The sequence below is a fragment of the Anguilla rostrata genome, chromosome 12 (genome assembly GCF_018555375.3).
Source record: "Anguilla rostrata isolate EN2019 chromosome 12, ASM1855537v3, whole genome shotgun sequence".
Lineage (NCBI taxonomy): Eukaryota > Metazoa > Chordata > Actinopteri > Anguilliformes > Anguillidae > Anguilla > Anguilla rostrata.
Genome location: NC_057944.1, coordinates 41,453,952 through 41,465,689, shown reverse-complemented (window position 1 = coordinate 41,465,689; position 11,738 = coordinate 41,453,952). Strand labels below are relative to the sequence as shown.

At 52.9% G+C, this 11,738-nt stretch overlaps 1 protein-coding gene across 4 annotated transcripts in view; it reads left to right on the top strand.

The window, feature by feature from the left end:
• The first annotated feature begins 101 nt into the window (after positions 1-101).
• Positions 102-11,738, top strand: part of acsl3a (acyl-CoA synthetase long chain family member 3a) — a 30,153-nt gene continuing 18,516 nt past the window's right edge. For 2 of the 4 annotated variants that reach the window (XR_010324677.1, XM_064303355.1), the window contains exons 1-4: positions 102-242; positions 4,595-5,066; positions 6,999-7,176; positions 10,313-10,422. Coding sequence is in view for 3 of the 4 variants with exons in the window: in XM_064303355.1 (XP_064159425.1) it covers positions 4,719-5,066; positions 6,999-7,176; positions 10,313-10,422 (636 nt within the window). In the remaining variant the exon portion in view is untranslated. Of the gene's footprint in view, positions 243-2,021; positions 2,551-3,975; positions 5,067-6,998; positions 7,177-10,312; positions 10,423-11,738 lie in introns of those variants that run through there. The other 2 variants (XM_064303357.1, XM_064303356.1) reach the window with 2 other exon arrangements.

Here is an 11,738-nt window from a genome sequence, read left to right as displayed (position 1 = left end):
CCCCCAGCACGCGCCACCTCCAGGAGCCCAATCGCAGACAGTGGAAGCGCCTCGGTGTTCTAATACCTTGACGACGGCCCAGTCACTTCCGGGAGGAGAGGAAATATCTTTTGTAGGAATTAAATTACCGGCATTATACTGGCGCTAGAGGTGTTTAAATGCATCTGCGAAATACGGACCAAAAGCCCTGGTAGTGTGTGCATTATTCTGACTCGGCACAGTGATAGATGAAATAGAATAAGGTGAGTATGCATTTGCCGTGTTGGTTATGGTTCGCTCGCGCACGGAGCAGGACTCTGGTGTTACAGATGTGCTTGATGCTGTAATTGACCACACCAAGCGAGCCTGCATTAACTAACTACATGGACGGGCATCTCCGCTGTTGCCTAGGGGAACACAGCGCTTTAGGTTCCCGGACTGTCTTTAGACTGTCAGAAACATTTTGAGTTACCGCAACTAAACACGTATTCTAAGGAGTTAACATTTGCCAATGAAAGTACTTCGTTAATATACCACACCAGTTGACTTCAGTAGTTGTACTATGGGTTAGGTTGCTAGCTAGCAGTCGAATTTAGCTATTAACTAGTTTGGCGAGACAGCTAGCGAATAAACTACATTGCATTCGGTATATTACCAAAGAACAATTTCTAGCTAGTTAGAAATTTACTTAGTTATCCGTTGCCACCTGGTGTCCACCTAATGTTTAATAGTATGAAAATTGTAGGTTGCATTTTCCCTTGACTGGTGCGCACAATAGTAGCGCGTCTTAGCCAGCGTTAGCTGCCGGATAGGTGCTGCTGGGTTGCAGCAGAGCAATAGCAATCTGATTAAAGTGGGGATTAGTATACGTCAGTATACAGGACAGCGGGGTTGCCCAATCTTATCCGAGACGGGCCGGTGTGGGTGCAGGTTTTTTAAATCTCAGCACTACAACACCTGGTTTAACTATCTAACTAATCAGGTGTCTTGGTGTTGGGCTAAAACAAAACCCTGCACCCACATCGGCCTTTTCGGGATTGGACGGCCCGATCCACCGTGTTGGCAGTATCGGCTCTGCACTAAAGCGTCCTCCTGTTTCAAACACTGCGAACATCATTCTGAAGCTGCACTTCTAACTTCTCATTGTTCTGCCCGTTGGCGCCCTTTCATTAAGTCCTTCTATACCAGTATGATTCTTTCATTGCCACAGATACATCATTGCGATCTCATTTAAGACATGCAGCAGTGATTATTTAGTATAGATTTTTTTCAGTACAGAAATGCATAAGGCTGAGTTCTTTGTCCACTGAAATTAGCCTGGCACAAGGGAAGACTGTGTTGTGAATTGTGATCTCACACCATTGACAGTAGCTCTTTAACACACGCACACTCACGCGCGCACACAAATGCACACTGTCATAAAGGTTGTCCATTGAGTGCTCCAGTGTTTGCTGTTGTGGGGGTGCTGCAGTCACAGTGCTTGTGTTGAGTTTTCTGCAGGGCTGTGGAATGCTGCTGTAAAACAGAAGCAGTATTGACTGCAGGGAAGCGAGCTTCCCTCTTACCGCCATCGGATAGTTAATGCGCCATGCGCTCCAAGCAGAGCTCAGTCTCTTATTTAACTGTGTGGACCTGGTACACTGCAGAGAGCATGCTGTATCCCAGCCTGATACACAAACACACACAGGGTACAGGGCTCTGGGTGTAGGGAATAGGGCTCAGGGTGTAGGGAATAGGGCTTAGGGTATAGGGAATACGGCTCAGGGTGTAGGGAATAGGGCATAAGGTATAGGGCTTAGGGTATATGGAATAGGGCTCAGGGTGTAGGGAATAGGGCATACGGTATAGGGCTCAGGTTATAGGGAATAGGGCTCAGGGTATAGGGAATAGGGCTCAGGGTGTAGGGAATAGGGCTCAGGGTGTAGGGAATAGGGTATAGGGCTCAGGGTATAGGGAATAGGGCTCAGGGTGTAGGGAATAGGGTATAGGGCTCAGGGTATAGGGAATAGGGCTCAGGGTGTAGGGAATAGGGCATAGGGTACAGGGCTCAGGGTATAGGGAATAGGGCTTAGGATATAGGGAATAAGGCTCAGGGTACACACCTCACACACCTCTTACAAATACACACACACACATAAACATACACATGCAGACAACACAACTCTCTCTCACTCACACACACACACGCTGCCTTCCATTGTGAAATTACTGTTTTCGCTCTGAACTACCTTTCACCCAGTTGGGGATTGTGTGTTTGAGTGGAAATCTGCTCTGGCAGTCAGCAGTGTTACGTCACTGCAGTGTAAAAGCTGCACACTGCCTGATTCTCACCGTCACACTGCTCTCACTCACGGTGCTCACTGACTCATTCACTCACACCACGCTTACTCATTCACTTACACGGCACTGCCTCACTGTGCTCACTCATTCACTCTGATTCATTCACTCACACCACGCTTACTCATTCACTTACACGGCACTACCTCACTGTGCTCACTCATTCACTCTGATTCATTCACTCACTCACTGCCTGTTTGTGTGCAACTACCAGTGAAAATCAAAGGACCACAGGTGAGAGAATCAAAGGGGATTCAGAGTCATTACAGTGAGCGATTACTTCTGATTATATTGGGTCAGGATGTGTCCTTATTCCGGAGTGTGTTTTAGGGTCAGGATGTGTGTGTTCTTATTCCTGAGTGTGTTTTAGGGTCAGGATGTGTATGTGTCCTTATTCCGGAGTGTGTTTTTGGGTCATGATGTGTGTGTCCTTATTCCGGAGTGTGTTTTTGGGTCATGATGTGTGTGTCCTTATTCCTGAGTGTGTTTTAGGGTCAGGATGTGTGTGTCCTTATTCCGGAGTGTGTTTTAGGGTCAGGATGTGTGTGTGTCCTTATTCCTGAGTGTGTTTTTGGGTCAGGATGTGTATGTGTCCTTCTTCCTGAGTGTGTTTTAGGGTCAGGATGTGTGTGTGTCCTTATTCCTGAGTGTGTTTTAGGGTCAGGATGTGTGTGTGTCCTTATTCCTGAGTGTGTTTTTGGGTCAGGATGTGTGTGTGTCCTTATTCCTGAGTGTGTTTTAGGGTCAGGATGTGTGTGTGTCCTTATTCCTGAGTGTGTTTTTGGGTCAGGATGTGTGTGTGTCCTTCTTCCTGAGTGTGTTTTAGGGTCAGGATGTGTGTGTCCTTATTCCTGAGTGTGTTTTAGGGTCATGATGTGTGTGTGTCCTTATTCCTGAGTGTGTTTTAGGGTCAGGATGTGTGTGTGTCCTTATTCCTGAGTGTGTTTTTGGTTCAGGATGTGTATGTGTCCTTATTCCTGAGTGTGTTTTTGGGTCATGATGTGTGTGTCCTTATTCCTGAGTGTGTTTTAGGGTCAGGATGTGTGTGTGTCCTTATTCCTGAGTGTGTTTTAGGGTCAGGATGTGTGTGTGTCCTTATTCCTGAGTGTGTTTTTGGGTCAGGATGTGTATGTGTCCTTCTTCCTGAGTGTGTTTTAGGGTCAGGATGTGTGTGTGTCCTTATTCCTGAGTGTGTTTTAGGGTCATGATGTGTGTGTGTCCTTCTTCCTGAGTGTGTTTTAGGGTCATGATGTGTGTGTGTGTCCTTCTTCCGGAGTGTGTTTTTGGTTCAGGATGTGTGTGTGTCCTTCTTCCTGAGTGTGTTTTAGGGTCAGGATGTGTCCTTATTCCTGAGTGTGTTTTAGGGTCAGGATGTGTGTGTGTCCTTCTTCCTGAGTGTGTTTTAGGGTCAGGATGTCTACGTTGTCTACGATCATGAAAATGCACTTTTTGTACGTCGCTTTGGATAAAAGCATCTGCTAAATGAATGTAATGTAATGTAATGGATGTGTGTGTGTCCTTCTTCCTGAGTGTGTTTTAGGGTCAGGATGTGTGTGTGTCCTTATTCCTGAGTGTGCTTTAGGGTCAGGATGTGTGTGTCCTTCTTCCTGAGTGTGTTTTAGGGTCAGGATGTGTGTGTGTCCTTATTCCTGAGTGTGCTTTAGGGTCAGGATGTGTGTGTCCTTATTCCGGAGTGTGCTTTACGGTCAGGATGTGTGTGTGTCCTTATTCCTGAGTGTGTTTGCTGGTATCACTTTTAGCGAAACTCACTGGTATTTCTTGATCTGGGTTCTCATGTCATTTGTGACATTGTCATTATGAAAATGGAGTGAATTCCACATTTTGACTGAAGTACTGGACTAAAATGAAGACCAATGATAATGTAATTATATTCTACTAATGACAGTTTGTAAATGGACTGCATTTATATAGCGCTTTTATCCAAAGCGCTTTACAATTGATGCCTCTCATTCACCCATTCAAACACAGTTTGGTTCTGTTCATTCAGTGGATTTGTTCCAGAACTGTGTGTGTACATGCTAGTGTGTGTTTTTAAGAGCTGTCTGTGGGAGCGTGTGTGTGTGTGTCTGTGTTAGTTTGTGTGTGTGTGAGTGAGTGTGCGTGCAAGTGTGTGCATATGTGTCTGTGTGCGTGAGTGTGTGTGAGCATGTGCCTGCATGTGTGTGTGAGCATGTGTCTGAGCGTGTGCGTGTGCGTGTGCGTGTGAAAGGTGTGTGTGTGTTTCAGAGCTGAGTGCTTCTGTGTTTTCTCCCTGCAGGAGTCCAGAGCAGCCCCCCCTCAGTGGAACCCCCTCATCCTGACCTGTGCACCAGGGGGGTTTTAAAGACTGACGGACCAGCTGTGAGCAGAGCAGACAGGGTGGCCGTGGCAACGGCGTGGGAATGAGGCTGAAGGAGGATGTGAACCCGCTGCTGCTGCAGGTGTTTCGCTCGGTGGTGTGGGTGTACTCCTTCATCACCTTCCTGCCCTGGTACCTGCTGTCCGGGCCCGGGCAGCCCCCCCGCGCGCGGCGGGTGCAGGCGCTGTCTGTGAGCGGGAAGCCCGCCGGGCCGTACCGCGCGGGGAACAGCCTGCCGGCGCTGGCCTGCTCGCTGTTCCCCGGCTGCCCCACGCTGGACCTCGTCTTCCACCACGCCGCGGAGCGCTTCCCCCGCCGCGACTGCCTGGGCACCCGCCAGGTCCTGGGAGAGGAGGACGAGAGCCAGCCCAACGGCAAGGTCTTCAGGAAGGTGAGAGAGAGAGCGGGCCTGCAGTCTTCAGCACCAGGGCCTCAGGCTTCAGTACCAGGGCCTGCAGGCTTCAGCACCAGGGCCTCAGGCTTCAGAACCAGGAGCTTCAGCACCAGGGCCTCAGGCTTCAGTACCAGGGCCTGCAGGCTTCAGCACCAGGGCCTCAGGCTTCAGAACCAGGAGCTTCAGGACCACGGCCTGCAGGCTTCAGCACCAGGGGCTTCAGTACCAGGGGCTTCAGCACCAGGGGCTTCAGTACCAGGGCCTGCAGGCTTCAGCACCAGGGGCTTCAGCACCAGGGGCTTCAGTACCAGGGCCTCAGGCTTCAGAACCAGGGCCTCAGGCTTCAGTACCAGGGGCTTCAGTACCACAGCCTCAGGCTTCAGTACCAGGGGCTTCAGTACCAGGGCCTCAGGCTTCAGTACCAGGGGCTTCAGTACCAGGGCCTGCAGGCTTCAGTACCAGGGCCTCAGACTTCAGTACCAGGGCCTGCAGGCTTCAGTACCAGGGCCTCAGTACTAGGGGCATGCTGTCATCTGCACATATGCATCACGTCATAGCGATCCTGTGTGCGTGTGTGTGTGTGTGCGCGTCTGCCTGCTCCTGCACCTGCCCATGCATGTGCGTGTGTATGTGTGTGTGTGTGTGTGTGTGGAGGCAGTGTCTCTGAGCTTTGGCTGTGCTGGATTCCCGTGTCTGTGGTGAGGGGGATTATGGGTAGAGTCTGTAAACTGCTTGCCTGTCAGAATGGGCTGTGCACTGCTGACAGAGTTCTCCATTCATAGATTAGCCACTTTGTAAACACTGTGTACTTTCGCTCTCTTGCCCAATGCACAATTCCATTTTGAATGGGGTATTTTCTTTTTTCTGTGTTCAATGTGTTTAACTACCTCCAGCTAAAGCAGTAATCTTATTATCACTGAATTCCTGGAATTTAGTTATTTTGAATGTAGAATCGTGGCATGTGGTGCTTGTTATGTAACAGTGTTTCCAAATACTGAATGGCAAATTACACAAATCTACTAACACACAACACAAGTCAACTAATGCATTACACAAGTCTAACACATTACACAAGTTTACTAATGCATTGCACAAGTCTACAAGAGTCTAATAATGCATTATATGAGTCTAAGACATTAGCTGTAATCAAACTGAAACACAATTAGCTGTGATCAAAAAACCACGATCAGCTAGAACCAACCAAAACAATTACCTGTAGTCCTGTAGTCATACTAAGACACGCTCAGTACCAGGACATGCATTTATTTGGTGATAGGAACACAGCGGTCTGTGAGTGCCTTTAATTGGATTTTGCTCAGTAGTAGTGGGTTCTGGGTAACTTCGGTCTTAATCAGGATTATTTTATTACATATTCTTGTGCCTCAATGACTGTGGTTGTTTTTTGTGTTAAAATGTGCAATACAATTTGGTCTCAATGTTTTGTATTGTTGAGAAATTAGCTTTCATGGTATTCCCTAAAAAATACCCTGGTTACTGCTAATTTTTCTGATATATTGCAGCTGTTACACTAGAGGGCAGTGTGACAGAACCAACATATCTATAATGAATGAAGGGGAATATTCTGTGGGAGATACAGGCTGCTTAACATAATTTTTCACAAAGTCACCATGAAAATGGTCTCCTACTCTTACTGTTGTCTTGTAATAGTAATTAAGTGTCCTCACTGGCATATATTTACAACCATTATTCCCACTAATGAATGATCTGTCACTGTTCTCTGATGATGAGTTCTGAAGTTAAATTTCCCTGCTCTTTTTTCACACTCTCTCTCTCTTTCTCTGTTCTGCCATCTCTCTCCTCCTCCCCTCCTCCTTCTCTCTCAACCCTTTTCTCTTTGGATTGCTGTCAGTGTTTGACTAAATGCTAGGTTGCGTCCCTCAGCCCGTGGCTCTCTGCCTCCCCCTGCAGGTGATCCTTGGCGAGTACGTCTGGCAGTCGTATGAGGAGGTGTACCAGGCCGCGCGGCACCTGGGCAGCGGCCTGGCGGCTCTGGGACAGAAACCCCATCACAACATCGCCATCTTCTGTGAGACCCGCGCAGAGTGGCTCATAACTGCACAGGCCTGCTTCATGCACAACTTCCCATGTGAGTTTCACACTCACACACTCACACACACATACGCATACACACACGCATGCGCGCGCACACACACTCTCACTCTCACTCACACACAGACACACACACGCACACACACACGCACACACACACACTCACGCACTCTCATACACACACTCATACACATAAGCACACTCACACACACACAATACACACACACTCACATACATACTCACACACACACACTAACTCATACTCACACACACATTGCACACACACACACACACTCACTCTCACACACACTCACATTCACACACACACGCACACTCATGCACACACACACTCACACTCACATACATACTCACACGCACACACACACTAACTCATACTCACACACACACATGCGCACACACACACACGCACTCACACACACTCTCACTCACACTCACATACACACACGCACGCACGCACACACACACACACACACACTCATACACACATACACACACGCACGCACGCACACACACGCACACACGCACACACGCACACACTCACACAGACATGCACACATCAGTGCTGAGAGACGGGCAGTGGAAAAACAGTGACGTGAGGTTGGGAGCTCTTCCTGGCCCTTGTTTATCTCTCAGAGTGGGGCTGTCAGGCCCTGTCCTCTTCTGGCAGGAAGTTCAAGCTGTCTGTGACGCAGGAGAGAGACATCTCACCCCAGCTCTCCGTCCCTCGTCTCTCCGTCCCGCTGAAGGCGCTCTGAGTGTGGATTTTGGCGGCAGTATCTCATTCCCCAAAGCCCCCCCGGCTAACCCTTTCACAGCGCTGAGATAACCATGGCAACCGCCTCTAACAGGCCCCTTCCTGAGGCTGCCTGATCAGTGCACACTACCGAGGCTTCCGGAAGGTTCCCTGCCCACACTAGCTGCCCACCCTCTCTGCCCACACTAGCTGCCCACCCTCGCTGCCCACACTAGCTGCCCACACTAGCTGCCCACCCTCGCTGCCCACACTAGCTGCCCACCCTCGCTGCCCACACTAGCTGCCCACCCTCGCTGCCCCACTAGCTGCCCACCCTCACTACCCACCCTCCTGCCCACACTAGCTGCCCACCCTCGCTGCCCACACTAGCTGCCCACCCTCTCTACCCACACTAGCTGCCCACCCTCTCTACCCACACTAGCTGCCCACCCTCGCTGCCCACACTAGCTGCCCACCCTCGCTACCACACTAGCTGCCCACCCTCTCTACCCACACTAGCTGCCACCCTCTCTACCCACACTAGCTGCCCACCCTCGCTACCCACACTAGCTGCCCACCCTCTCTACCCACACTAGCTGCCCACCTCTCTACCCACACTAGCTGCCCACCCTCTCTACCCACACTAGCTGCCCACCCTCTCTACCACACACTAGCTGCCCACCCTCGCTGCCCCACCCTCTCTACCCACACTAGCTGCCCACCCTCTCTACCCACACTAGCTGCCCACCCTCTCGCTGCCCACACTGCTCACCCACCACTAGCTGCCCACCCTCGCTACCCACACTAGCTGCCCACCCTCTCTACCCACACTAGCTGCCCACCCTCTCTACCACACTAGCTGCCCACCCTCTCTACCCACACTAGCTGCCCACCCTCGCTGCCCACCCTCTCTACCCACACTAGCTGCCCACCCTCTCTACCCACACTAGCTGCCCACCCTCTCTACCCACACTAGCTGCCCACCCTCCACACTACCCACCTAGCTGCCCACCCTCTCTACCCACACTAGCTGCCCACCCTCTCTAACCCATCTACCACTAGCTGCCCACCCTCACTACCCACACTAGCTGCCCACCCTCTCTACCCACACTAGCTGCCCACCCTCTCTACCCACACTAGCTGCCCACCCTCCTCTACCCACACTAGCTGCCCACCCTCTCTACCCACACTAGCTGCCCACCCTCGCTGCCCACACTAGCTGCCCACCCTCGCTGCCCACCCTCGCTGCCCCCTCTACCCACACTAGCTGCCCACCCTCTCTACCCACACTAGCTGCCCACCCTCGCTGCCCACACTAGCTGCCCACCCTCGCTGCCCACACCCTCGCTACCCACACTAGCTGCCCACCCTCTCTACCCACACTAGCTGCCCACCCTCGCTCCCACTCTCCTCTACCAACACTAGCTGCCCACCCTCGCTGCCCACCCTCTCTACCAACACTAGCTGCCCACCCTCGCTGACCACACTAGCTGCCCACCCTCTCTACCAACACTAGCTGCCCACCCTCGCTGCCCACACTAGCTACCCACACTAGCTGCCCACACTAGCTACCCATGCTAGTTGCTCACCCTCGCTGCCCATGCTAGCTGCTCACCCTCGCTACCCATGCTAGCTGCCCATGTTAGCTGCCCATGCACCCTGCCCATGCTAGCTGCTCACCCTCGCTGCCCATGCTAGCTGCCCATGCACGCTACCCACACTAGCTGCCCACCCTCTCTACCCACACTAGCTGCCCACCCTCTCTACCCACACTAGCTGCCCACACTAGCTACCCACACTAGCTGCCCACCCTCTCTACCCACACTAGCTGCCCACACTAGCTACCCATGCTAGTTGCTCACCCTCGCTGCCCATGCTAGCTGCTCACCCTCGCTACCCATGCTAGCTGCCCATGTTAGCTGCCCATGCACCCTGCCCATGCTAGCTGCTCACCCTCGCTACCCATGCTAGCTGCCCATGCTAGCTGCCCATGCACGCTACCCACACTAGCTGCTCACCCTCGCTACCCATGCTAGCTGCACATGTTAGCTGCCCATGCACCCTGCCCATGCTAGCTGCTCACCCTCGCTATCCACGCTAGTTGCTCACCCTCGCTACCCATGCTAGCTCCCTCTCTCTCCATCCGTGGCACCATTCCACTGCATTCCTGCATCACACTCAGGCTTTACAATGTCATCAGTATGACACCTGAGCAAGCAGGCTATCTTTCTATTAGCCCAGAGAGCACACACACTGTCTTTATACCCTGTGCTCAACTGTGATTTACACTGATACATCTGTACTGTAGTGCTGGTGTCTCATCTGTACTGTAGTGCTGGTGTCTCATCTGTACTGTAGTGCTGCTGTTTCAAATAAGCTAGCAATATTATAATATATATATCTCTGTTCTGTCTCACAGTGGTTACTCTGTATGCCACTCTGGGAGGCCCAGCGATTGCTCACGGACTCAACCAGACTGAAGTCACTCACATCGTCACCAGTAGAGACCTGCTGCAGACCAGACTCAAGGTAGGCTGCCCCATACCAAGCCGTGCAGGGCCGTACCAAGTCATGCTGGACCATACCGGGCCACGCTGGACCATACCGAGCCACGCTGGGCCATACTGGACCATACTGGGCTGACTGCACATTATTATGCAGGGTAGGGGGGGGCAGCTCATGTAACCCCTGAAGCAGCATTCCCAGTGAGCGCACACACCCCATCCACGCCCCAGCAGCATTCCCAGTGAGCACACACACCCCATCCACGCCCCAGCAGCATTCCCAGTGAGCGCACACACCCCATCCACGCCCCAGCAGCATTCCCAGTGAGCGCACACACCCCATCCACTGCCCCAGCAGCATTCCCATGAGCGCACACACCCCATCCACGCCCCAGCAGCATTCCCAGTGAGCGCACACACCCCATCCACGCCCAGCAGCATTCCCAGTGAGCGCACACACCCCCATCCACGCCCCAGCAGCATTCCACTGAGCGCACACACCCCATCCCGCCCAGCAGCATTCCCACGGAGCGCACACACCCCATCCACGCCCCAGCAGCATTCCCAGTGAGCGCACACACCCCATCCACGCCCCAGCAGCATTCCCAGTGAGCGCACACACCCCATCCACGCCCCAGCAGCATTCCCAGTGAGCGCCACACCCCATCCACGCCCAGCAGCATTCCAGGACGCAACACCCCATCCACCCCCAGCAGCATTCCCAGTGAGCGCACACACCCCATCCACGCCCCAGCAGCATTCCCAGTGAGCGCACACACCCCATCCACGCCCCAGCAGCATTCCCAGTGAGCGCACACACCCCATCCACGCCCCAGCAGCATTCCCAGTGAGCGCACACACCCCATCCACGCCCCAGCAGCATTCCCAGTGAGCGCACACACCCCATCCACGCCCCAGCAGCATTCCCACGGAGCGCACACACCCCATCCACGCCCCAGCAGCATTCCCACGGAGCGCACACACCCCATCCACGCCCCAGCAGCATTCCCAGTGAGCGCACACACCCCATCCACGCCCCAGCAGCATTCCCAGTGAGCGCACACACCCCATCCACGCCCCAGCAGCATTCCCACGGAGCGCACACACCCCATCCACGCCCCAGCAGCATTCCAGGAGCGCACACACCCCATCCACGCCCCAGCAGCATTCCCACGTGAGCGCACACACACCCATCCACGCCCCAGCAGCATTCCCAGTGAGCGCACACACCCTCCACGCTCACAGATCCCATGAGCGCACACCCATCCAGCCAGCAGCATTCCCAGTGAGCGCAACACCCATCCAGCCCCATTCCACGGAGCGCACCTCACGCCCCAGCAG